Source organism: Penicillium soppii (genome assembly GCF_028829465.1).
Source record: "Penicillium soppii strain IBT 18220 chromosome Unknown utg000006l, whole genome shotgun sequence".
Lineage (NCBI taxonomy): Eukaryota > Fungi > Ascomycota > Eurotiomycetes > Eurotiales > Aspergillaceae > Penicillium > Penicillium soppii.
This window is the reverse complement of record NW_026643236.1, coordinates 852,093-875,011: the sequence shown is the minus strand read 5'-3', so window position 1 is coordinate 875,011 and position 22,919 is coordinate 852,093. Positions and strand designations below refer to the sequence as shown.

The 22,919-nt window shown below is 48.4% G+C and overlaps 11 protein-coding genes across 11 annotated transcripts; 4 read left to right on the top strand and 7 right to left on the bottom strand.

Moving 5' to 3' along the window:
• Positions 1–156: 156 nt before the first annotated feature.
• N7529_007707 (Zn(II)2Cys6 transcription factor domain-containing protein) lies at positions 157–1,832 on the bottom strand (the record flags this gene model as incomplete). The annotated part of the gene is made up of 3 exons (XM_057243234.1): positions 157–936; positions 997–1,716; positions 1,773–1,832. 3 exons carry the CDS (start codon positions 1,830–1,832, stop codon positions 157–159), a joined length of 1,560 nt encoding a protein of 519 aa, XP_057094772.1.
• Positions 1,833–2,292: 460 nt separating this feature from the next.
• On the top strand, positions 2,293–3,250 carry N7529_007706 (uncharacterized protein; the record flags this gene model as incomplete). Its single annotated transcript, XM_057243233.1, has 4 exons — positions 2,293–2,431; positions 2,499–2,634; positions 2,699–2,954; positions 3,005–3,250. The coding sequence occupies 4 exons, from the start codon at positions 2,293–2,295 to the stop codon at positions 3,248–3,250; spliced, it is 777 nt and encodes a 258-aa protein (XP_057094771.1).
• Positions 3,251–4,177: 927 nt separating this feature from the next.
• On the bottom strand, positions 4,178–4,695 carry N7529_007705 (uncharacterized protein; the record flags this gene model as incomplete). Its single annotated transcript, XM_057243232.1, has 2 exons — positions 4,178–4,293; positions 4,386–4,695. 2 exons carry the CDS (start codon positions 4,693–4,695, stop codon positions 4,178–4,180), a joined length of 426 nt encoding a protein of 141 aa, XP_057094770.1.
• Positions 4,696–4,751: 56 nt separating this feature from the next.
• On the top strand, positions 4,752–6,401 carry N7529_007704 (uncharacterized protein; the record flags this gene model as incomplete). The annotated part of the gene is made up of 1 exon (XM_057243231.1): positions 4,752–6,401. The coding sequence occupies one exon, from the start codon at positions 4,752–4,754 to the stop codon at positions 6,399–6,401; it is 1,650 nt and encodes a 549-aa protein (XP_057094769.1).
• A 659-nt stretch (positions 6,402–7,060) lies between these two features.
• Positions 7,061–8,200, bottom strand: N7529_007703 (uncharacterized protein; the record flags this gene model as incomplete). The annotated part of the gene is made up of 5 exons (XM_057243230.1): positions 7,061–7,171; positions 7,267–7,617; positions 7,706–7,793; positions 7,862–8,072; positions 8,143–8,200. The coding sequence occupies 5 exons, from the start codon at positions 8,198–8,200 to the stop codon at positions 7,061–7,063; spliced, it is 819 nt and encodes a 272-aa protein (XP_057094768.1).
• A 1,119-nt stretch (positions 8,201–9,319) lies between these two features.
• N7529_007702 (uncharacterized protein) lies at positions 9,320–9,658 on the top strand (the record flags this gene model as incomplete). The annotated part of the gene is made up of 1 exon (XM_057243229.1): positions 9,320–9,658. One exon carries the CDS (start codon positions 9,320–9,322, stop codon positions 9,656–9,658), a length of 339 nt encoding a protein of 112 aa, XP_057094767.1.
• Positions 9,659–10,720: 1,062 nt separating this feature from the next.
• On the top strand, positions 10,721–12,141 carry N7529_007701 (NAD(P)/FAD-dependent oxidoreductase; the record flags this gene model as incomplete). Its single annotated transcript, XM_057243228.1, has 2 exons — positions 10,721–10,982; positions 11,051–12,141. 2 exons carry the CDS (start codon positions 10,721–10,723, stop codon positions 12,139–12,141), a joined length of 1,353 nt encoding a protein of 450 aa, XP_057094766.1.
• A 202-nt stretch (positions 12,142–12,343) lies between these two features.
• Positions 12,344–13,423, bottom strand: N7529_007700 (uncharacterized protein; the record flags this gene model as incomplete). The annotated part of the gene is made up of 3 exons (XM_057243227.1): positions 12,344–12,445; positions 12,670–12,787; positions 12,858–13,423. The coding sequence occupies 3 exons, from the start codon at positions 13,421–13,423 to the stop codon at positions 12,344–12,346; spliced, it is 786 nt and encodes a 261-aa protein (XP_057094765.1).
• A 696-nt stretch (positions 13,424–14,119) lies between these two features.
• Positions 14,120–14,584, bottom strand: N7529_007699 (uncharacterized protein; the record flags this gene model as incomplete). Its single annotated transcript, XM_057243226.1, has 2 exons — positions 14,120–14,243; positions 14,319–14,584. 2 exons carry the CDS (start codon positions 14,582–14,584, stop codon positions 14,120–14,122), a joined length of 390 nt encoding a protein of 129 aa, XP_057094764.1.
• Positions 14,585–15,395: 811 nt separating this feature from the next.
• On the bottom strand, positions 15,396–17,961 carry N7529_007698 (uncharacterized protein; the record flags this gene model as incomplete). Its single annotated transcript, XM_057243225.1, has 2 exons — positions 15,396–17,288; positions 17,359–17,961. The coding sequence occupies 2 exons, from the start codon at positions 17,959–17,961 to the stop codon at positions 15,396–15,398; spliced, it is 2,496 nt and encodes an 831-aa protein (XP_057094763.1).
• An 879-nt stretch (positions 17,962–18,840) lies between these two features.
• Positions 18,841–22,608, bottom strand: N7529_007697 (uncharacterized protein; the record flags this gene model as incomplete). Its single annotated transcript, XM_057243224.1, has 6 exons — positions 18,841–20,546; positions 20,604–21,056; positions 21,751–22,075; positions 22,144–22,281; positions 22,336–22,364; positions 22,455–22,608. 6 exons carry the CDS (start codon positions 22,606–22,608, stop codon positions 18,841–18,843), a joined length of 2,805 nt encoding a protein of 934 aa, XP_057094762.1.
• Positions 22,609–22,919: the final 311 nt, after the last annotated feature.

The following is a 22,919-nucleotide window of genomic DNA, read 5'->3' as shown; positions in this document are numbered from 1 at the left end:
CCTACTTCTATTCACAAGAAATTTATGGCCAAAAGTTGGAACCGCTGATGTATATTTATATTGCACTTTTGCTTGTCAAGAATCACGTGTTTGTGTAGTAGCTATCAGTTGTCCGATAATTTGACGGTCTACCTAGGTAATTGTCAATCCACATCGTTATAAGTTCACATGTTGCAGAACGCGAAGTCCTTTCCGTCGAACTACCTCCAGAGCTGCTTGTATCCATGCAATTTCTTGATCATGACCAGGTCGATTCCGCAGGCTGTCTACCACAATTCCAAGCGCGGGGCTAACAGATAATGGCCCAGCTAATAGCATTTCATCTCTCAAGAAGTATTCCACGGATTGGCAGACTCGATGTGCCATGGATAAGTACTCTCCGCAGCGATCGAGCGGATTGCATACACCCAACGGTTCCAAAACCACACTTTGGAGTGAGTCAGATTCGAGGGACATACTACTTGGGATTTCAAAGAGCATGATTCCTTCCAAGTACTGGTACATATTGGAAAGACCCGACCAAACCATCGTCCGTGTTGCCCACAAGAGCATCAGTGTTGCAGCCATCTGGACGTTCTGGAAACAGAAAACGACTGGAAACAGGGGCTCAAACTGTTCGGACTGAAGTAAAGGATCTGTTTGCGACGGCACCTGCCAGTATAGCACATCTGACGCCGATTGCTGCATCTGATCATAGGCAACATCTAGTTTTTGGTCAATTTGCCAACATTCACGGATTAACTCATGAAGCAAATCAACCTGGTGGCTTAAACTCAGACGGGGTAATGATCGCACCCGTTCCAGGATCACGGGGGCTTGGGCGAGACAGTCGGTTACCCGGTCGTGAGGTGTCTTCTGTATTCCTATCCAAGGCTGTTCCATCCAGGTAGACTCAGAGAAGATGGTGGAGGTATGGTGTTTCAAGGCGAATAATATCTAGTAGAAGTACGGTTAACAGACGAGCAAACATGATTTCTGAGCTTTTACGAAACCTACCCCAGGGACTCGAACACCGCGAAACAATCGATTGCCGGTGCCCGAAGAATGAACATCAAGGCCGCGAGATTGAATCAGAGCGATGAGACCATGACAATGATTGAAATAGCCTTCGGATCCCAGGTTAGGGCATTCAAGGGCCTCGTAAAGACTTAGTGCCATGCACGCCGCCAGGGTTCCATCTTCTCGCATAAGACGTGGATCATGCAACGCCTTTTGTAGTAGTTGAAGGCCCCAAGTATAGTAAGTCAGACTCTGTTTGACTAGAACTTGGTCGTTGAACATGTATCCTAGTGCTGAAGCTGCGACTGCTGCACTTGATATCTCCAATGCCTCGACTTTGGTGGGTAACTCTCCAAGTAAGGAGATCCAAGAGTGTGAAGTTGAGGGCCAGTTTGAAGGAAAGCAGTTCAATAGGAAGGCTTGGATCAAGTTGTGGCTTTCGATGCTTCTATGCATCATCATCACATTTAGGGGGCTTGTTTCGGTGAAAGATTGCGGGATTTTATTGACTCCAACCACGCTCGCTGGGCTAAATATATTTGATTTGACTGCTTCAATCTGAGGAGTTCCTTGTGGAGATAGGGTGTGGGGTCTGAGAAAGGTATGTGTTTTTTCAGCTGCTGGTTGAACCAGTACGAATACTCTCTCTTTCTCGTACCCGCCACATACTCGCTGTGAGCGTATACATTTGGCACAGGCAGGCTTTTGCTGGTCACACTAGATACTCAGTCAGTCAGTTTGTTAAATCTATACACAAGTCTAACATGACTCACTGCAATCTTTCTTTTTCGACAGGTATTGCAGCCTCTTGACTTGCCAGCTACTCCAACCATGACACAAGCTGGTCTAGCCCTGTGTGGCGTTGCATTACAACACCTAAATACTGAAATATCAGGATCAATGCTTGGCAAATAAGGTTAATTGGTATTCACTAGAGGGGTTTGCAGTTCAAGAGTTTTGACGTGGCGTTCGGGGCGGCTCTACCAAGGTGGGTCCATAAATCCAAGATCGACCAATCAACATCGCAATCTCCGATGGTGTCTGACGCTAAACCCAAAAGGGGGCTGATCTTGCGAGGGCATCTATGGAGACGATTTCTGCACAGCCGGGCTGTTCAGCAAAAGAATCGAGAAAATATCTCTATAAAGAGGAGGATTCTCCCTTTCTTTCTTTACTGTTGATTCACCAAGAGACACAAAATTTCCATTCGTCCTTCATTTATTGATTTTTTACAAGCGGGCTTACGGCTCAGAGGAACGAACAACCCTAAATTTGACAATTCTTGAAATCAACATGTTTGGCAGTCATTCCAAGTTGAGCATTGCACAAATTGTGTTCTATATACCGGTAACGTTTATTGCACTTTATCTCGCCAGCTATCGGCACAAGCGACCTCGCATGGCGTGGATCATCTTGTCATTTTTTTCCATCAGTGAGTATCTTCTTTGTCAGAATTCCCAGGTTTAGTATCCGGTATATCTAATATGATAAAATCTCAGTTCGCATTACCGCAGGAATTTTGGTAATTATTGGGACCAAATCCAACAGTACAGGCGTGATGATAGCTTCAGTCATCTTCCTCAATGCTGGCGTGATTCCGTTGATCGGAGCGACTTTGGGCTTCATTCGAATAATGTGAGTTTGATCATAATACCAGGTTGTAATTCCTATGCGTTATTATCTGTCTAATACGTTCTAGAGCGGCTCTGGAGCAAGATATGAGCCGACAAATCCGGCAATGTTTAGTCGTGACTCGGTTCCTTTTCATTGCCGGAATCGCACTCACTGTCGCAGGAGGAGCTCTGGAAGGAAGTGACACTGTCAGTGATGCCCTCACGGGTATTAAAATTGTCAAAGCCGGATACATCGTCGTGTTGGTGTTCGTCGGGTGTTTACTTGCCATGCAAGTGTATTTCTGGACACAGCGATTGTGTCTTACGGCAACCAGCAGAACGGTTCGCTGACCCTCTCACATCTTTTTCTCCCTCTAACCTTCTGCTTTCAGATTCTCAAATCCATGGCTCTTGCTACGCCTTTCATAGCCGTTCGTATCACATACCTCTTTTTGTCGGTATTCCAGCCAGCAGACCTGAGGTGGAACGATCTCAACGGCCCGATTGCCCCCTTCTTGACTATGGGTCTTTTGATGGAGTACTTTGTTGTGTGTATCTATCTTATTACGGGGTTTCTTATTCCTAGTTGGAGAAACATCAGAAAGTCAGACATCCTCTTGGATGGAGAGTCGAGATGACGGAAGACAACGCAGCTTTGTTGAGTGATAAGCGCAAAAGGAAATTTTATACTCTGTGCGGTTTTCAGCCCCAGCTCTTGAGTTAAAGTGTCTATAGTCCAATGAAATTTGAATTTTATTGAAGCTCAAGACGAACCTACGTAGAAATAAGGCAGCACTTATTTCGCCAAATGATCATTAGGAGAGCCTCCGGGCCCCATCTGGTATGACCTCAATCATATGATGTGAGGAAGACATGTCCATCGACAACTAGAGTGTCACATAGTTATGTAGCTTTGGAGTCGATTCTGGCCTCTTTCTGTCATACCAGATTGCGCCGTGGAGGATCCTTCCTGGCTAATCTGCGTCGATGATTTGGCTCAAAGATGGTGCAGACACCTTCCTCTGGGTATTGTATCTCTAGCTTGATTTATTTGAGACGAAGGCCATTTCTTCAACTCTCAACCTTCATCCTAATTCTTTATCCTCCCATCTCTTGTTCCTCTCATCTCTTGTTCCTCTCATCTCTTGTTTCTCTCATCTCTTCCTCCTCCCATCTCTTCTTTGTTTTTGCTTTCCTTTCCCTTCCCTTCCCTTGCATTCGTTTCTCAGTCCTCTTCTCTCTCCTTTTCTTTTTCCGTATCTTCACACTTCAGCCACCCGAGCATTATCATCAACCATGGAGTCCCGCAAACCGCCTAAACGACCCAACCTGCGGTGGGATAAGTTTAAGCGACAGGTTCTATGTTGCTTATTTCGCTTTTTCGTTCGCAGCAGGAAAATTTTCGAGGAGATATTTCGTTACATTTTCCAAAAACATCTGAGAGAGCGCGGTATCTCTGGCTTTATTCCATTCCAAACCATGTATGCACAGTGGACTTGGATGAGAGATACTGGGCATTTGGACTGGTCTCATGTGCATATGAAAACCGATTTTGAGTCAAGTGGTTACTGGAGAGAGATAATCGCAAGGATCCAATCTTCAGCTAAAGCTTTGAAGCTTCCCCTACGGGCGAAAACAGTTGACGACATCGATACATCTCGCTGGAATGCTGGTGCGAGATCTGAAGATGTCAGCCGTGATCAGATGAATTCGTCGGTATGTAATCATTAACACTATCTAAAATTCCAAACTGATGGCTTGCTCGTGAAGAACCCGCATATTGTGCCGAATGCGCCAGTCTCCTTGGCCCCGTCTCCTCCATCCCCATCTCCTCCATCCCCATCTCCTCCATCCCCATCTCCTCCATCCCCATCTCCTCCATCCCCATCTCCTCCATCCCCATCTCCTCCATCCCCATCTCCTCCATCCCCATCTCCTCCATCCCCATCTCCTCCATCCCCATCTCCTCCATCCCCATCTCCTCCATCCCCATCTCCTCCATCCCCATCTCCTCCATCCCCATCTCCTCCATCCCCATCTCCTCCATCCCCATCTCCTCCATCCCCATCTCCTCCATCCCCATCTCCTTCATCCATATCTCCCCCGTCCCCAATTCTCATACGAGAGAATAATAATCTGATGGGATTGTCAATTCCGGAAGAAATAAGCCATCAATTCATCGGCGAAAGTTTCAGCGACCGCGGGACCCTTGACCACCAAGAAGATCTCCAGAAGCATCCCTATAAGTACGATGAGCCAGTTGTGACAAGCCATGGAAAGACTTGCCTATGGTGTGATCACGAAGGCATGACCGAACCGCCGAAGGAATATGAAGAGCACGAACACCCAGACGAAGAGCACGAACACCAAGACGAAGACAACGTTGAAGACCCTGATCATCATCAAGGCAGCGAACCTGATGACCCTCAATTGGAAGGACTACCTGTGGATCAAATCCCGCCATTGCTATACAGATGTTATGACAGTGGCTCACAGGGCGTGAACTCCCGTCAGGGATTTCTATCTGGTCTTTTCGCCAGCGGTGTCTGTTTCAAGCGGAAACAAATCAATGATGAGAAATTCGAAGAACATTTTCGAAACCATGTCAGTCCAAAGAAGATCCTGACCCCGTTCATTTCAACATTTCGTTCGCCTTTGGCACCCCTCCAACGCGCATCACGCAGTCTGAAAATCGGAACAATTGCAGTCATTGATACAAAAAAGATTCGCACAGAAGTCTTCTATGCCCATCCTATCGCGAAATATACCAGAAGCTTTACCTTCTCCTGGCGAGGCAAAGGCGAATTCTTGATTTGGGGGCAGGTCCCTGGCGAAGCTGTAATTTTCACAATCAATTTCAGCACTCTGGAGCGAGTCGCAATCTCTTACCGTGATATCAATCGTCTCTTACAGTTGTCAATCTTGCGCAGTACCGTACGTTGCAATAAACGCTTGCGTGATCATTTGGCAGCAAAGCGAAAGTCGCCGTACAGATCCGGTCGAGCCTTCGGCAAGCTCCTGTCTCTTGTCAAGTTTCCAACTCTCCATTGGGAGCATGCGGCGCACTGGTTTACGAATTGCTGGGGGTGGATTTGCAGTAAGGAAATTGTGGAGTTTATGCGTGGCTTAAAAAGTGAATTCCCTTACGTGGATGAAGAGCTTTCGGATTCGGAGAATGAAGTTTGCTTGATCACACCCAAGCAAACTCCACACAAATCGTGCGCCAATGGTGAATTGCCATCGCAGTCGCTCACGGAGTCGCTCACGGAGTCAGAAAACAAAGGATACCTGATTACTCCACAGCAAACTCCCGAAAATCCGAAAACCATTCTCAATCTGCGCCTGCAATCAAGCACACATTCAGACTCAGATGAGGCCTATGAGCCTCTGAATTCTGAAGAAGACATAGAGCGCTCGTCCGAAGAAGACGGCTCCAGAGATGTGGAGATGGATTCGGTCTCGTTAGAAAACAAAACGGAAACGATCGACGATGGCCACTTCTCAACACACGAGAGCTTATCAAGTTTCGATTCTTCAATCCCAAACCGGTGTGAGCACGATACTCGCGATCACCAACAGATGCTCGGCGGTAATACCAGTAATCAGAGGAATCTGTGGTACCGCCATTCTTCGGAAACGGAAGTATGCGTGCATACACTGTGCCCAATATCAGTTGTAATCCCTACACAGCCTCTGTATCCATCATCCATCGCCCTGTCTCGCGAGGAAGAGATGAGCGATGTCTTGATTTATGAGAATGGTTCCTGGAACCAGCTCCAGGGAGAGTGATGACATTCCATTGTGGGCATGACAGGTTGTCGAAAGGCATGATGAAGGGAGAAATGGACGTCAAGTTTACCTACATACTAGTTTGTTTGACGTATGCCGATGTTTTGTATTTTTGAGAATGATACTAATGAGACTAGCAACGTGCCATTCAGAGACTACAGTCTTTTTAAGGGACCTGTTAACTTTTGAATGACTGTGACAAGACAGATCTTGGTTGAGAAGTTACGCAAATCTTGGTTCTTCAAAAAGCTGCCAAGTTTTGTCAAAAATGAGAAAACTGATGAAATCTATTGATACAATATGAGATTAATCTGCTAGGCCACTTGCGACTCGCCGTACACTGAACTCAGTGCCGCCTCCTGGCCTGTTTAAATACCAACAAGGGACTAGTCTCTCGCTGATTTCAGATTATATGAGAACACATAAATAGTCTTAGAAATTGGGAGGTCGCAAAAATACACTCGCACTGCATGTTACCTTTCACTTATACTTCAACCAGCATTGACCATCTTCATAGCATTCTCGCACCATTCCCACAATCTATCACCAAAAGAGTCATCATCGCACTGAGGATGAGGAGGACTATGTTCAATTTTTCTATCAACTCTAGTTGTCAGAGATCTCGTTGACATTGGGATGTGGAGGGTCGAAAGGAGAACTCACGCCAGAGGCACCATGTAAGCACCATTTTCAACTCCATCGATTGTCAGGGCAGTCCCAGCATAAAGTTGCGTAAGGGCACCGTAGGCAACCGGTTTGAAAACGATTCTCTAAATAATCAGCCAAGTCTCGCGTCAGATGTATAGACTTTAATGGGCAAACTAGCGCTATCCGCCCTTGAAGATACGGCTAGGAAGATACTCACGTTCAAAACCCACATAACCGGCCCCGGAATACCCAATTCTCTTGTCAAATTACTTTGCACGGGACCCGGATGTGGGGCAAAGCTCAGGATACTAGGGAATCTTTTCGCAAGCTGTCTGGTCAAGAGCACAACCCCGATTTTGGAGTGTCCATAACATTGCGATGGGGATTTTCTTGCGCCAATTGTGGGATCGTCGAGTGGAATGCCACTTCGAGGTGCCTGGCTAGCACCGCTAGACGCGGTGTTTATGATCCGGACTGTGTTTGGGGATGATATGGATACTGTTGATTGGAGAATCGGGAGGAGATTGTACGTGAAGACGAAGAGAGAAAGGGTGTTGACGCTGAAGATCTGGATTCAGTATATAATTGATGCTGTTAGCTTATGTTCACTTTCGATGACATCTCGTAAAAAGATGAACGCGAAAGATGTCCGTTACATATTCATATCCGTCCTCTGACAATTTCCCTTTGGGTGTTCCCATCACTCCAGCGGTGTTGTAGAGGATGTGGAGCTTGTTTTCTTGTCTGGTGATATCGTTAGCATTTATTAAATCATTAGATTAGGGCAACGGGGTCAAAAAAGGGCATAGTACGATTTGAAACTCTCAGCACCTTTCTTTGCACCCATCATGGTTGAAAGATCAAGTTCCAAAAATCGGACGTCGGCCTCATGTTGGTGTAAATGAGTATGGATCTCTGCAAGGGCCGAGTCAAACTTTGCCCGGGTACGACAGGCCAGATATACGCGTGCGTTTTTGGATGCGAGGACTTTAACTGTTTGAAGACCTATGCCAGAGTTTCCCCCTACCGAATTTTTAGGATATGACAGTAAACCCTTGGGTTGTGAACTTTGAAACAAATGAAAATGGCTTACCGGTGACGATTACGATCTTCCCAGAGAGGTCAGGAATGTCTGACTCAGAGAAGGCCATTGCTGTTTGAGCGCTTGCTATGAGCAAGAAATTCGCTTGCGCCTTTTACCATTTATATCTAAATAGCATTCTACGTATATGCGGCTCGTTCTTAATTCCATCTTGGCATTCTAATATCCGCGAACCTGCATGAAGATGATATTACGACCCACTAACGAACCATTGGGCATTTTTGATAAACCAAATAGAATAATGGCATAGTTCATAGGAATTCTCACCCAGGGGCCAATATTAGACAAAGACTGCGGATCTTTCGGACTTACAATATTGTGAGAGTGTCTTTTTCTACTCCACAATGTTACAACGTGCATGACATTGCCAAAATCGGCAAATGGGTCTCGACACAAACCTGCTTTAACATTGATTTGAGACATCCCTTACTTCCCGCGAGCCCGACGAACTCCAAATCTCAACTAGTACCGATCCCATTCCAGATTACCCATGGTGGCGGGTCCTAAAAGCCGAAAACCCCACCCGACCTGCATTTCAGCTAGGCCCATGTTGATAGGCTAAGGCATAAATCATAGCAAGTATTTGCGAACCAATAAAAAAGATCACGCACATCTCCAATAAAGTACATGTTGATTCATCCAATAGCAACAACGAGAACTATGTAAACAGCTTCCATTTGATCCAATGAGCCAATATATTGACTCATAATTCTGGGTCGCCAGTCAACTATTTGCTATTTCCGCGGTGTCCTGGCAAACCCGATTGAGCCCCATGACCACTCATTTTTATCGTGATTTTAAGTTAAGCCGTTTCGAAAATAGTTGCCAATAGGTGCTATGATTTCAAGGTCAAGACCCGCCCAAGTATTCCAACTTGGTGTAGAATCGCGTTATCGAGCAGCTGCAGTGAGGCAACCTTGTATGTTCGCAGTTGGGGAAGCGTATTGGTTCAAGAAGTTGACAGATCGCGGCTTCGCCCCCAAATCCTGGCCATAGCTGTTCCAGCTTGGTTGTAACATCGTGTTCAGGGACGATCTAGGTAGAATGGTCAGCTATGGCCTTAAGAATTATAAATTGAGGGCAATCGCCCTTCCTAAATAACATAGACAAAGCCCTTTCTCACTCCATCCCCACAATTACTCCCAAGGACCCTTACTCAATAATCAAGATGTTCTTTCTCACTTTTTTGGCTATGATAAACATCCTAGCACTTGGCCATTCTGCGATCGCTTCGCCGACTGTGAGCCCAACCCCTGGACTGGAAACCTATGAGGCATTCTTGGTCCAGTTTATCGAAGTTGGCTCAGACATCAATGAGAGTTCTAAGTTTGGCTGGAACTCAACTAACTCTCAATTTCCAGCATCTGGCGGCTTAGAGGGACGTTCTGAGAAACCGGACGATTGCTGGAGGTGGCCCCGGGGGATCTCAGGCACAGTTCAGAAGTATAAGAGTGATCTTGGAGCTCTGAGGTCTTCAATGAAAAGCAGCGAGGGCGGTTTCAAGTGAGCATTACATCAGAATCGAATCCCACAATGTACGGAGGCATACTAAACAGTTCCACTAGTCTACCGCCAGGGTCGACACAGGTTGCAACTCATGGGACCGCCAAAGTGACAGTCAGGAACCAAGACTCGTGTGCTTCTACTAGCATGAGGGTCAGCTCGGTGGCCGTAAGCAGTTCATGGATATTGAACTAATACGAGCGAATGAATTGACTGAATATGTGCCAGTTTTATATCGAGCAGATCGAAGACTTTTGTGAGGATCACAGTGGTTGGATGTAATTATTGCCAAGCCTCACTGCACAGAGCTGGCTAACATCCCTGACAGGCACCGAAGTAGTGACAGATCAGTCATCATAATTGCCGAACCAAGCAGTGTCGCACCCCCAGCGTACAGTCCACGCTGCAATTATTACTAGTGCTAAAGGCCGCCCATACTTGGATTTTCTCATTTGCCCTTATATGGACGGCTAGTGATTGCGATTCCTCTCATGTAGGAGTGTGATATGATATATCTATGTGGCGGGTTGAGCATCTATCTGAGAAAAGGCAAGGTCGGCGAGAACATCAGGCAACAATAAGCTGTCTGCCGAATTTTGACATTAATTCAGGTCGCATCTGGGCGAGAACTCCAAGTGTATTCATTTAAATCGCAACGCAGTTACTCGTCAAGATATAGTTAGCTGCATCCCAATATGATTACTTACGACCTGATGGACTCTGAATATCATATAGTTAGGCCTTTATTTGGACCCGTACAACATACTATATCTGCAACTGCTGACTTGCATATTCAGATTCATATTAAACAACCAATTCTGCACTACCATGGCGTTATCTTGAGTCGAAAAATTAGTGGACAAATACCCCTCAAGGCCCGCTGGCGGCACATACTGCTCCGATCATATGTACCCCTCAACGATATTCAACTCGGCATCTAAAGTCGTTAGATGTAGTTATCGCGGAGGTAACCTCTTTTTTCCTGTTTTGAAGCTTTCAATCCCCATCATAGTCGTTCCTTATTTTCATGATCAGATCCAAAATAACCCCGACTATATAGTCCGATATGGAACCATCCTTACCATTTCCATCTGCCTGTCTGTCTCTCTGGCATAGAGGAACGCGATCATTCCCTCACTTGAACGCCAATCGACTAGCAGACGTCCCCAATGCCATCAAATATGTTGTCATTGGCTCTGGCATTTCGGGATCACTGACAGCCTGGAAGCTGATCGAAGGCGGCGCAAAAGGCGAAGAGATCCTGATCTTGGAAGCTCGCGAGGCTGTATCTGGAGCCAGTGGGCGAAATGCCGGGCACATTCGACCAGGTGCGTGCAGCCCGATCAACCACACGATCAGTTCCTGGGCCAAAACTACAAAATACTAATCTACGCAGACGCCTTCCGAGGTTTCCTCCATTACGCCTCCCTACACGGCGCCGAGCAAGCCAAAAAGATCCTCGAAAACGAAAAGCTAGTCCTACAAAAGATCCGTGAGTTCGTACAAACGCACAACATCGACTCCGACTTCGTCGACACAACTACCTTGGAAGTATGCCTTTCTCAAGAATCCGCCGACTACCAAGCCAAAGCTCTAGCAGGGTACCAAGCAGCCGGCGGAGACATCTCCCAAGTACAGATCCACGAAGGCGACGAAGCAAAAGCCAGAACACGAGTGCCGAACGCAATCCGCGCCTATGAGTGGCCTGCCGCCTCCAACAACCCCGCCAAGCTAGTGCAGTGGATTCTGTCCGACTTCATCGCCAAGGGCGGCAAGCTCTGGACGCACTGTCCAGTGACCAGGGTGACGGCGCACCAAGCGCGCGACACAGACGCCAGGTGGGATGTTCACACAGCTCGCGGGACCATCGCGGCAGAGACGGTCATCCACTGCACGAACGCGTACGCGGGTCTGCTGCTCCCACAGCTGAGGACGTTTATCCGGCCGCGTCGTTCGCAGGCGAAATCTTTTATCCCGCGGTCTTCGCTCTCTGGCGCGGACGCGTTGAAGAAAACAATGTCGCTACGCTACAGCGCAGAGCACTTCTTCTCTGTGAACCCGCTGCGCGACGGGACGATTGTAATTGGGGGGACGGGGACGCGTGACGGATCGAACTCGGAGGCGGAGAAATGGAAGGCGTTGGCTACTTTCGACGATACGGGAATCAACGATTCCTTGGTTCGGAATAGTGCGCGAGAGTTTGCGAATATTGCCTCTGATAGTGCGGCGGAGCCTTTGCGGCATGGGGAGGGCTTTGATTATGCTTGGACGGGGATTTTGGGGATCACGTCTGATAATGCGCCCGTTATTGGGGCGGTTCATGGACTTGAGGGGCAGTGGGTGTGTGCTGGATTTAACGGCCATGGGATGGCTATCATCTTTACTTGTGCACCTGGGTTAGCGAGATTGGTGGCTGGAGCAAGATGGGAAGAGACGGGATTGCCCGAGTGTTTCCAGGTTGGAAGATTGATTAAGTGTGTATTGTAGATTTAACACCAAAAGAACGACAGTATGGGGATTAAATTGGAGAAGCAAAAAAAGAAGAAGAGGTGGTTGTCACACCAAATTGCACACATCCCTGTAACAGAACGGTGTAATCTGGCGACGCCATCCCAGGGTGGAAATGTCTCTGCAGAATTGCTTCCCTCAAGTGTCATCTCCATTGCTTAGTGGCCTCCAGCGTCGCGGATTACTCGCGCGAGTGAAATGCCAACCCCAGGATTCGTACCAGGCACCAGTACCCGCTGACTTTCGTCGAAGCAAGGTAATATGCATAGCGGTGAGCCTTCCACTAGGTTATCCGTGACAGATTAGTATTATTTTCTTTCTTTTGCTTTATACCCTGCTTTTTCTACATAACAATAATTATAATAGTATCACCATTCAACAAGAATAACAAAAGCCAAAGTTATTCACTCCTGGCAGAATCATCCACTAACCAATCCCCCTCCCCTGTCTCCACTTGCGCGCCCTCTGGGGGCCGCCGACACATCAAGGACTTCCCCTTAGACTTACGTCCACAGTATCCCGAGCAGCACTGGTGATGGCGCCAGCAGAACCGAAGATGCACTTTACATTCTCGGTGCCACCCCTTCTTCTCAAAGCACCGATACCCATATCGACCATATCGACACTCATACCCATTTGGGCAGTCTAGGTGTTTCGAGCATCTAGGTCTGCATTGTCCCTTAAAGCACATGTACCCCAACCCACAGTCACCATTCAAAAGACATGCATGGAGTAGCCCGATATCATCAGATTCGGTATCAGCGTCGATAGTTTCCTCTGTGAGCTTTTCTTGGTGGCTCAGTCCCTCCATGTAGTTGTCTTGAGTCTGTTCGTCCTCTTGAGTGGGTCTGTTCTCCTCCTCTTGAATGTCCATCTGCATTTCGTTGTCTTCGTGGACTTGATCCTCGTTCTGGGCAATTTCATCCTTAGCCGGGGGATATCCTGTAGCAAGCTCATTATCGCCAACAATGCTGGCAATATTCCCAAGTGAAACGTCATCTACGTCACGTTCATCAAGTTTCGGGTGGTAACTTCCTGTCTCCCAACTTGGCGCGTCGGCAGTAGATATAGTGACGGAGTACGGTCTTTGGTTTGCTGGCTCCCACCAGAGAAGGAATTGGCAGACGAAGATTCGGTCGCAATCATTCACAGTCACAAGCTTGTTGAAGGTGTCTGGACTAACGACAATAAACACCCAAGCTGCGGTGATAACAAGGACTGTGATACTTCCAACCCGCCATGAGTTCTTTGATTTCCACATAGTGCGACTGGTGTCGCTCGGCAATATAAATAGTTTTGTGATGAGGGAAACCAATGACAAAAAAAGGCCGAAAGAATGGCTCTGTCCTGGTATTCAGGGAAGATAGTCAGACACTGAGGTAGTAGAGTGAAACAGTAGGGTTAGAGATTATACAAACTGTTGGCAAGATCCTTGACAGATATAGTTGATGAACTTTGTTGAAACGGACTGGTCACTGTGCTTTTGATGTTGCAGCCCTGATAAAAGAGTATTGAAGAGTCTTGAAGGGAGAGAACTATGTCGAGACCTCAATTAACTTGACTCAATAAGCGGCATAGCCGCTTCCCAATCTGGAACTCCGAACCCATGGATATCAACACCAATTTAGGGCTTGGATGGCTCACTTTCATTGGAAAACGATTATCTAATATTGTAAGGGGACAATACATACATAATCTTCTACGTAGGTGTTTTGAAAGTTCGATTGCCCTCCTGCTCTCCCACATAGCCGCAGACTACATATGTACGCTTCAAATCTAGACAGGAAAAGAACGAACAGAAAAGGTATCACAAGCTTGATGCATTTCACATGCTAGAAAAACCATGGATAATAAAAATGTACAAAAGAAGGCAATAAAAAGCTCAAGACCAATCTATCAATATCCCCACGAGACCAGAAAAACAACCACAAAGATATCAAGTCACACGCATCCCAAATCACGGAGTCCCCATATGGATCTCTGGGGCGTGCGAAGGCACACTCGACATCTGCTCCAGAACGACAGCGTAGAATTTCCCTTCTTCTGAGATGTCATGGTAAGGACCAGCAGCCAGCACAGCCCTACAATCAAATTAGTCTTAGTCCATAACCACAGAAACAAGAACCAAAGAAAGAAGGTCCATAAAAAGTACATACCATCCCTTATACTTCGGCTGGTTGAAGATATCGGTAAACACCCTCAATACGCGCAGCGGCAACTCCAGAATGGACGGCAACTCAGGCGCCTCGCCGCAGATGGGCAGGCCTAGCTTGTTGACGGGGAGATAGACTGGTTCAGCAGCATTTGCAGGGTTGCGCGTCTCCTGGAAGATGAGGAGGCGGCGGGCGCTGTGCGACTGCGAGGGCGGCACTGGGCCGATGCTCGCGGCGGGGTTTCTGGATGCGCTGGCGCTCATGCTCATCGCGAAGACTTTTTGGGCGTGGAGAGATTGGAGGAGCTTTTTGTGGAGATTTGGATTGGATTTCTTTTTTCTTGGACTTAGGCTTAGACTTGGTGGTAGTGGTGAGTTCAGTTTGGCTGTTGATTCTTTTTTTTTTCTAGTGTGTTTTTCCCTTTGTTGATCTTTTTTGATCGCCGAAATCTGGGGTCGGTGGATATTCCGAGACGCGCTTTTCGTCTGGATTATATATTAGTCTCTTTTGTCTTCTGTAACCTGGTCCTTCTCTTACTATTGTTTTTTGTTGTTAGTGTTCAAGCGCGACGGGCTTTATCGCATAAAGATCGGCGATCAATGTGCCAATTGGGGATCGCGGGGCAAAAAGGGGCTTGACGAGAACGTGCAGTATACTGCAGGGGAGAAAACAGATTGAGTCGTGAGGAAGAGGAATCAGCAATGATTGAACTGTTCAAATGTTGTTTTCCAAGTCTTAGGGTCACACGTAACGAGCGAGGATGAAATAATGGAAAAGACATCTAACCAAACAATTTTGTATCGTTGTATGAGATGTTATAACAAATACATATTACATTATTCCTGGATTAATACTCTGGAAGTTCCAGAAGACCTAAATACACAAATATCACAAAGAGACAGTATCGAGAAAGGGAATTCTCCATATAAAAAGCTGGGTATCATCAGAAAGGAGCCAAACAAAATAGTAAATGAAACAGATAAAGAACGTCAATATCGCCCACGCGATAGTTGGATCATGGTACATGGCACGAGTCGCTGTGTAGAGATGAGATGGGCAAGAAACACCATCAAGTCAAAATCAAGCATCGAGCTCTCCCTCCAGTACTCTCCGTGCGGCGTCCAGACGGCGCCGAAGCACACGCGCAGCCTTTGTATCTGGATCCGAGGAACTCGTGATGGCCTGCAGATCGGTACAGACAGTACCCAGGCTGCTGAAGAGCGCCTCCAGCATCTGGGTGTCATCATCGTTGATGCCCACGCTGGGCGTGCTAGACGCAGCGCGCACGGTCGAAACGAGCGACGAAACGAGGGAGGTCGGCGTTGCAGAGCCAGCCGCAGCAGAGGATGACGGGCCGGTTGTCTTTTGCGGGGATGAAGTCATGCCCACCCGGGTAGCAACGCCGTTCTCGCGTGACCCACTCGGTGTTACAGATCGATCACCCTCGCCTTCGACCTCCATTTCTTGGATGGGGCTGGGTTGGTGGCTGTGAGCGTGGGAGTGGGCATGGGAGTTAGAATGGGATCGAGAATGACTGTGGGAATGGCCGTGTCGCAACTCTGTCCGGGGATTAGCGGGGTGTGGTCCAGGGGATGGGGATTGTGGGGGCGAACCGTGATTGAAGCGTCGGTCCCAGTACATTACGCTATCGATGTCGTCCTCGTCGTCGCGTCGGCCTTCGGTTGCGGTTGCGAAGGTGGCTACTGTTGAGTCGGACATGGCACTGTTGGTGCGGGAGTGTCGTGCTGTGTATGCGGGCCGAGTTGTCTCAACCGATCCGTTCGAGCTGTTGCTCACACGACGCAATTGTTGGGTGTAATTGCCTAGTGCACTGTGCAAGATGAAATGCTCATAGTCGAAAGCGTCTTCACGCATTTCGTGGGGGGTCGTGTCCTGTGATATCATGTCAGGGAAGGCTTCAGTGTCGCTTTCCAAGTCCTCGTCGAGGGGTTCTCGCAAGATCTCATCCAGGGCTTTTCGGTCGATCTCGTCATATTCGCCTTCCTCGGCATCCTCATACATGCTCTCGGTAACAGATTGGCTGTCGTCATATTCGGCAAACTCATTGTTCTGCCCATTACGGGTAGGTCTGTATGAGTTGCCGGCGATATTTTCGTCCGAGTCAGAACGTTCTTTTGCTGCCGGTCCGTTTGAGGCATCACGGGCATATTCAGAGCTGGTATCGCGTCGAGGATTAGAGCCTCGGCTGCTCCGACCATCTCTTAGCTCCAACGCATTGGCATACCAGTGATCAGCGGCGGTCAAAGGACTAGGAGTGCGCAAGCTTTGTAGACTGCGCCGGCGAAGGTTGTCCTCCTGGGTCTTCACCTTGAGGGAAGAGATTTTGATATGGAGACCTTTCATCTGGTACTGGAGATCGCGGACTTGCAGCTGCGATTGCGCACGGCTAGGGGGTCCATACGAGCTGTAGACTGGGCTGAACCTATCGGGACTAGATTTGGAACCCTCATCCGACGAAATTCCCAAGCCTTGGGGAGAATCCAAGGAACTATCTGGGGTGGAAATAGGAGACTGCGTCTGATCCTGGGTTTCTTGCTCCACCACCTGTATCGGAGGTTTTATAGAGGATATCGACGAGCGGTGCGTGAGATATGCCCTGGTGGGCTCATAATGGAACGACCGATCATCGGTGTGAAGCTTCGAGTAGCTACTCGCGCCCATGGCACTGACCGAGCGCGACATGCGCTTTGTATCGTTCGATAAACTCGATCCAGACGAAATATTCGTTTCAGAGTGAACCCTCGAATGGCGATTATTGGTCGTATCCTGCGACGCGATGAGCGACTGTCGTCTCAACGATGAATTCTTCGGTTCCGTTTTCGCGATCGATCGATATAGGCCGCCGACCGGTTGCTGCTTGCCTAATGGCTGGATATAGCTCGCGTTCGAGGACGAGGGAGAGGGTGTCATGCGTGTCGTGGACCTAGCGCGTGTAAGGTTTCCTTCCATGAGCTGGGAGTCAAAACCACGTTAGCATTGCTGTGCAAGGTCGCGCAAAAAACCAATCTTCACATTCACATACATTGAGTCTCTTCTTCGCGTTTTCCAAAATCCGTTCTGCCTCGCTGCTCAGGATGGCAGAAGAAAATTCCTCGCCGGGCCCCTTACCCTCTGCGGCTGCAGACGCCACTGCGCTGCTAGCCGGCAGAGACGAGAGACCAACAGAGCCGACCACGGCGGTAGCCTGCGCTCTCGCGATCTCGGGGTCAACAGGCGTGCTGTCGCGCTCGCGCTGCTCAGGAACCTCTGTCGATGCAGAAGCGCGACGACTCCCCGCACTAATCGTGGAACTAGAGCTACTGTACGTAGCATTTTCACGGTTCAGGCCATCTTGGTCCTGCTTCGATTCTGCATAGTCGCCTGAGTCCGTGTCGAAACTCTCCGACCTAGCGGGTGATAGCTCCTCGCCAATATCCGATAATCGCCGACTCACATTTACATCGTCGTGGGTCCAGGCATGGCGAGAAAAATTTTTCTTCTGTCGGGACATGGCGGGGGCATTGTCGTATTGGCGGGAGTTGAGATTCGACAAGTAGGCGATTTGGGGTGGGGAGGGAGTTTGGGATTCGCGTTTGCTATCGAATGGCAGGATCATGTCCGGGTCTGTCAAAGTGAGGGAGGGCATCTCTCTATCTCTCTCTCTCTTTCTCTCTCCTTCTCTCGGGCCCTGGGGCCTTTTGAAAATTGGTGTACAACGTAGAGTGTTGTATGGAGTAGAGAGGAGGAGGAGATGAAGAAGAGAGATCACAAATTCAAGATGCGGATTCCTTGTCAATTGTACGTCGGTCAATCAAAAGCCTCAGCTTCACTCTGAGCTCACCCTTAAATTATGATGAGGTTTTTAGCGTATGATCATTGCCTATTTGGGATCTGCTGATTGTGAAGATATTCCCATCAATAGGCATTAGGCTTCCACTACTCCTTGCAATTGTCAATAGTTTAGTAGGTTAAGTAGATTTAAGTACAGTAGTAGCCAAGTTGATAGATCATATATAGCTGTACTACCTCAGTACGTACTGGAACAGAAAAGAAAACAACAAGGTGAAGGATGTCTAATTTCGTCTGATTAGGATGGTCTCGCGCCAAAGACCTTTCGAGTATAGGTCAAACGGGCTTAGAAGTATATAAGGGGCTTATATGCATTGTGGTGTTTTGATTTCAGTAAGGACTGAATTGCCTGGGTACCCATGCATACATTATGTATATACAGTTTCCTAACCTCGATAACATCTGTAACTATTCACTTCCCTTTATTTCCTTTCTACTTACAGAGTCCAAGTGTAAACAATGTAAAATTGGACGAACCCCTGAGATCGAGCCTCGATCCGTCCAAGTTCCACTTTGCCACTTTGTGGAGATTGTAATTTCGGTTTGGACACCTGATTGCCTGATTGCCTGATTGCCTCTACTTAGTTATATTGTATACCTCGACGACAGACCAAAGACTAAAAAAAATAAATGTATGCTTTTTGTATACAACATAATTACACATGCTATAAATCCCCTAAATCTTCTCAAGCAGAAGCTTCGCACCGCTGCTAGCCGGGCTAGGCTTCTTCTTACCATCCTTCTCAACGACGGACGCCGAGGCCTGCTCCAGCGCCTTCTTGTTCTTCTTCAGAGTCTTGAGCAGCTCGCTCTTCTTTTCAAAGTCCTCGGACTCGGCCAAAGCAACAATGACGAAGGGGTTGGCGCCCGTCGCCCAGTCCATAACCTCATCCTTGATCTGATCGTAAAGCACGCCGTGGAAGTTTAACGCGGGCTCCACCTTTTCAACGCTCTTGGTGGCCGGGTTGAACCTTCCACCCTGTACAAGGGACTTGAGGAGACGGCCGACATGCGCAGTGTCACGGGCCTCGGTGTGCTCCTTGGCAGCCTCGGCCAAAGCGGCGAGAGCAGCGGTCTTATCTCCATCAGCCTCGAACAGAACCTCGGAGAGGAACTGGCAGCCGAAGGTAGTCTCGAGAAGGGTAGAGGCGCGAGCGGCAATGAACTCAAGCAGTGTGGGGGAAGCGGCCTTAACAAGTTCCTGGCGACGCATGGTGGGGTCTTTCTTGGAGGTTTCCTTGCGAATCTCGCGGACCTCCTCCAGGACCTTCTGGTCGGCCTCCGGCAGCAGCCACTTGACGCGGTCACCAGCGAAGGGGTATAGGATGGGGATACGGGCAGTCAGGTCGTTGACCTGGAAGCAGAGCTCCTCGTTGCGGGTCTCTTCGCTGTCGTTTTGGTTCAGCAACTCGGGGAAAAAGGACTTGGCGCTGAGCTTTGTGTCATCAATGACCTCATAGGCGGAAATGAGGACTTGGTGGCCATTGAGGTCACCGGCCATGGCCTTGACAGTGTCACGGTAGAATCGTAGAAGCAACTTGCGGTCTTTGGCGTTGGCGTACGCGAAGGAGAGACACATCAAACGAGAGCCGGACTTGGTGAAAGCCAAGTTCTTGACCAAGTCACCTTCTTCGTCACTCTTGAGCAGCTCGATAAATTCGTTGGCTTCGTTGCTGCCGGGTTTTGTGTTGAGGAAGTACTGCAGCATAGCATCGTGAAGCATGGTGAATCCGGTGCTCTTCTTCTGCACCAGCTGATTGATCATCTCGCGCAGGTGGTTCATGATCGGGCCACGCTTCTCGGGGTGGGCTTCGAGGATAGTAGTAAGGTCGGAAGTCGTCTCGTTCTCATCCTGGAAAATGACGAACTCGGGACCGTACCACTCTCGGAGGAGTCTGTCTTTCTGTGCCTTGCTCGCAACCTGTCGGTAGATATCGTCGAGAATCCATGAACCTTCGGCGTGGCGAATAAGACGCCTGACATTGCCGTAGAACTCTGGAATAATCAAATCGCGGGTCTCCTCGTCTCCGTGCACAATCAGCTTTCCAACCAAGAACTTGGCATATCGGCTCTGCGCAAGTTCCTTGTAGGTACCCTTCAACTCATGCGCAATCAGCTTGCGCTGCTCAAGGTTTCCGTACTTGAGGGCAGTCTGAATGACTCGGACGGAGTCGTGCTTGAACACAAAGTCGCGAACTCGGTTGGTGATGATCTCGAACAGCTCCTTAACAAGCTTTTTTCTCTGTTCTAGCGGGACGTGGGACTTGCGGCGCAGCTGCTCCCACAGCTTCTTGGAGCGGGCGACAGTATCGGCATTGGGCTTCGCAGCCTTGCGTTCTTGTTGAAGTGCCTTCTGCTTGATGTGCGACTCGCGAGAGTTGTCTGAAGGCGCAAAGGCGATTAGTTACGAAACCGTCAAAAGATAGGACAGAAACTTACTGTTGGGGTTCTTCCGAGCCTCTTGCTGTTCCTGCTCATTTGACTCGGGCTTCTCCTCTTCCACTTCGCTCACGTCATCCATTTCAACATCGTTGTCTGAAAGGGCATCAAGGGCATCAATATCTTCGTCGGAAACATCGTCGATGTCAAAGTCATCGTCATCCTCGGACTCTTCCTTCTGGATCTTCTTCGAAGGCTTCTTGTCGCTCTTACTGGACTTGGAGTCCTTCTTAGAGTCCTTCTTTGACGAAGAGCTTGACTTCTTCACGGACGCTGTGGGCTCAGACTTCTTAGATGCGGAACCTTCCTTGGTCTTGCTCCGCTTGCCATTGCGCTCTTCGCTGCCGTCGACGGCACGCTTCAATCCAGCCATGATAATGTATTTCGTAGGCTGTAGGGTGTCTCCAAATAAGTAATAAAATTGGAGGTTGCGAGCGGAGAATGCTCGATGTGCTGGTGGATAATTTTTTTTGGTCGCAGGCCGAAGGAAGTTTTTTTAGTTTGCACAGTTTGCACTGATAAGATAGTTGCGGAGAATTCTTACAGAAAGTGTTTACGGCCACCACGACAATTCCAAGCATATGATAGATTTAATACTTGAATTGACCTTCATCTGAATTCCTCATTCGCCAACTATACTAGTCAAAATAAGCATGAACCACCGCAGGCATTTGTAAAAGATCGTGGTTGTTGATCCAAGAGCGTGCCTCATACCGTGCCCTAGGTCATTAAAGTTTCCAATCATGAATATATAATAATATTGATTCGTTCAATCCATTGACTTTTTACTGAGATTACTACTGAAATGCGTGGTGAAATGCGTGGTCTCCCAATAAATGGTATAATGAAGATCTAGGGAAATAAAATGTAGGATATTGCCGTTAAAACACAGCCCAAGTCGCAACTCGGCAAAACAGGTGTACAAAATGCGGATCAGTGACACGAGCCATATAGACCCTCTGGGAACAACAGGACCGCCATTGGCGTTCATCAAGTCCCCGAATATATTATGCCTCCAAGCTAGTGTGTAGTGCATCACTCGCGAAACTCCAGAACGCCGCGGGGAAACCCCGACCACAATACGAAATATATGTCATCACTCATGCAATTCATTTCTCGTCATCCACAGCGCTTGAGGATGTGGGACCATTCATAGAACCAAGTTCGGACGCACCACCACTCTGACCGCGCTTCCGGCCAGGGATGTGGAAGCCAAAGGACGTGGATTTGGTGGCATTGGCTGGTTGCGCCTCATTGAAAGAGTCACCGAATCTAGAGAGAAAACCCTTCTTCTTAGGCTTTGCCTCATCATTCAGACCCACTTCCTCGAAAGTTTCTTCTTCCATGGTGTCGGGCCTGGTGAAGCTGGTGGAATGGGTGGCCGACGGAGTTAACCGGGAGCATCGGGAGTCAAGAGAAGTCCGAGAAGGACCAGCGTCAGGGTGAATTATGGGAGAACGGGCAGAAATATCCTATATCGAATATTGAATGTCAGTTTAATTGATGGAGGAGGCAGTGCAATTCACAGGGACGGACATACAAAAGATCGGCGATAAGAGTCGAAAGACTCGCGAGATATGGAGAAAGGCTCATTCTCATCAACGAGGTCGCGGTGATGCACGGGTTTAGTAGACCCTGGGTATCGGCGCCAAAAGCTCTGTTTCTCCGGAGGAGACGGCTATGGCAGTAATTAGCAGGCGATATCATCCTTCCGGCCTTAGAACGCCCATACCGGGAGATAGACTCCACTGTCGTTGACCACTGCGAGGAATGAGGTTAGCCTTTGTTCCAACAGCAAACGTATAATAATCGAGCGCAAAACTGCGACTGTATTCAAGAGGGCAATCGTACCACTCAATTTGTACTCGGTAGGTTCATCATGGCTGTTCCGGATCGGGATCGGCGCGGGGCGTTGATTAGGTGAGAGATAGTTCTCGTCGAAGACAGCAGGGTCCCCGGCATTGGGTTGAGGCTTTCGACTGAGGAGATTGCGAAACGGAGGCATGATCTGGTTTTAGTTGAGAAGAAAAGAGAGGGACGGGGGTTTTCTCCAGACCTCGAAATGAAATGGGGGAACATCACCCGATCGACCAGTGAAGGCCGCCCATTCCTGGGTGTACGTCATATCCGAGGTATTGGCCACCAAATGGTCGAATATCAACCAATCATGCTACAATCTTTATTGCCAAAGACTCTCGTTCCTAGGGTTTTCTTTACTTTCTTTTTCTTTGGGCTTTGTGCCCCCTGACCCAGTTCCTGGCATATGAGGCCAACTTCATCACCCCACTATATATACTGGGAATAGCACGGGTGGCG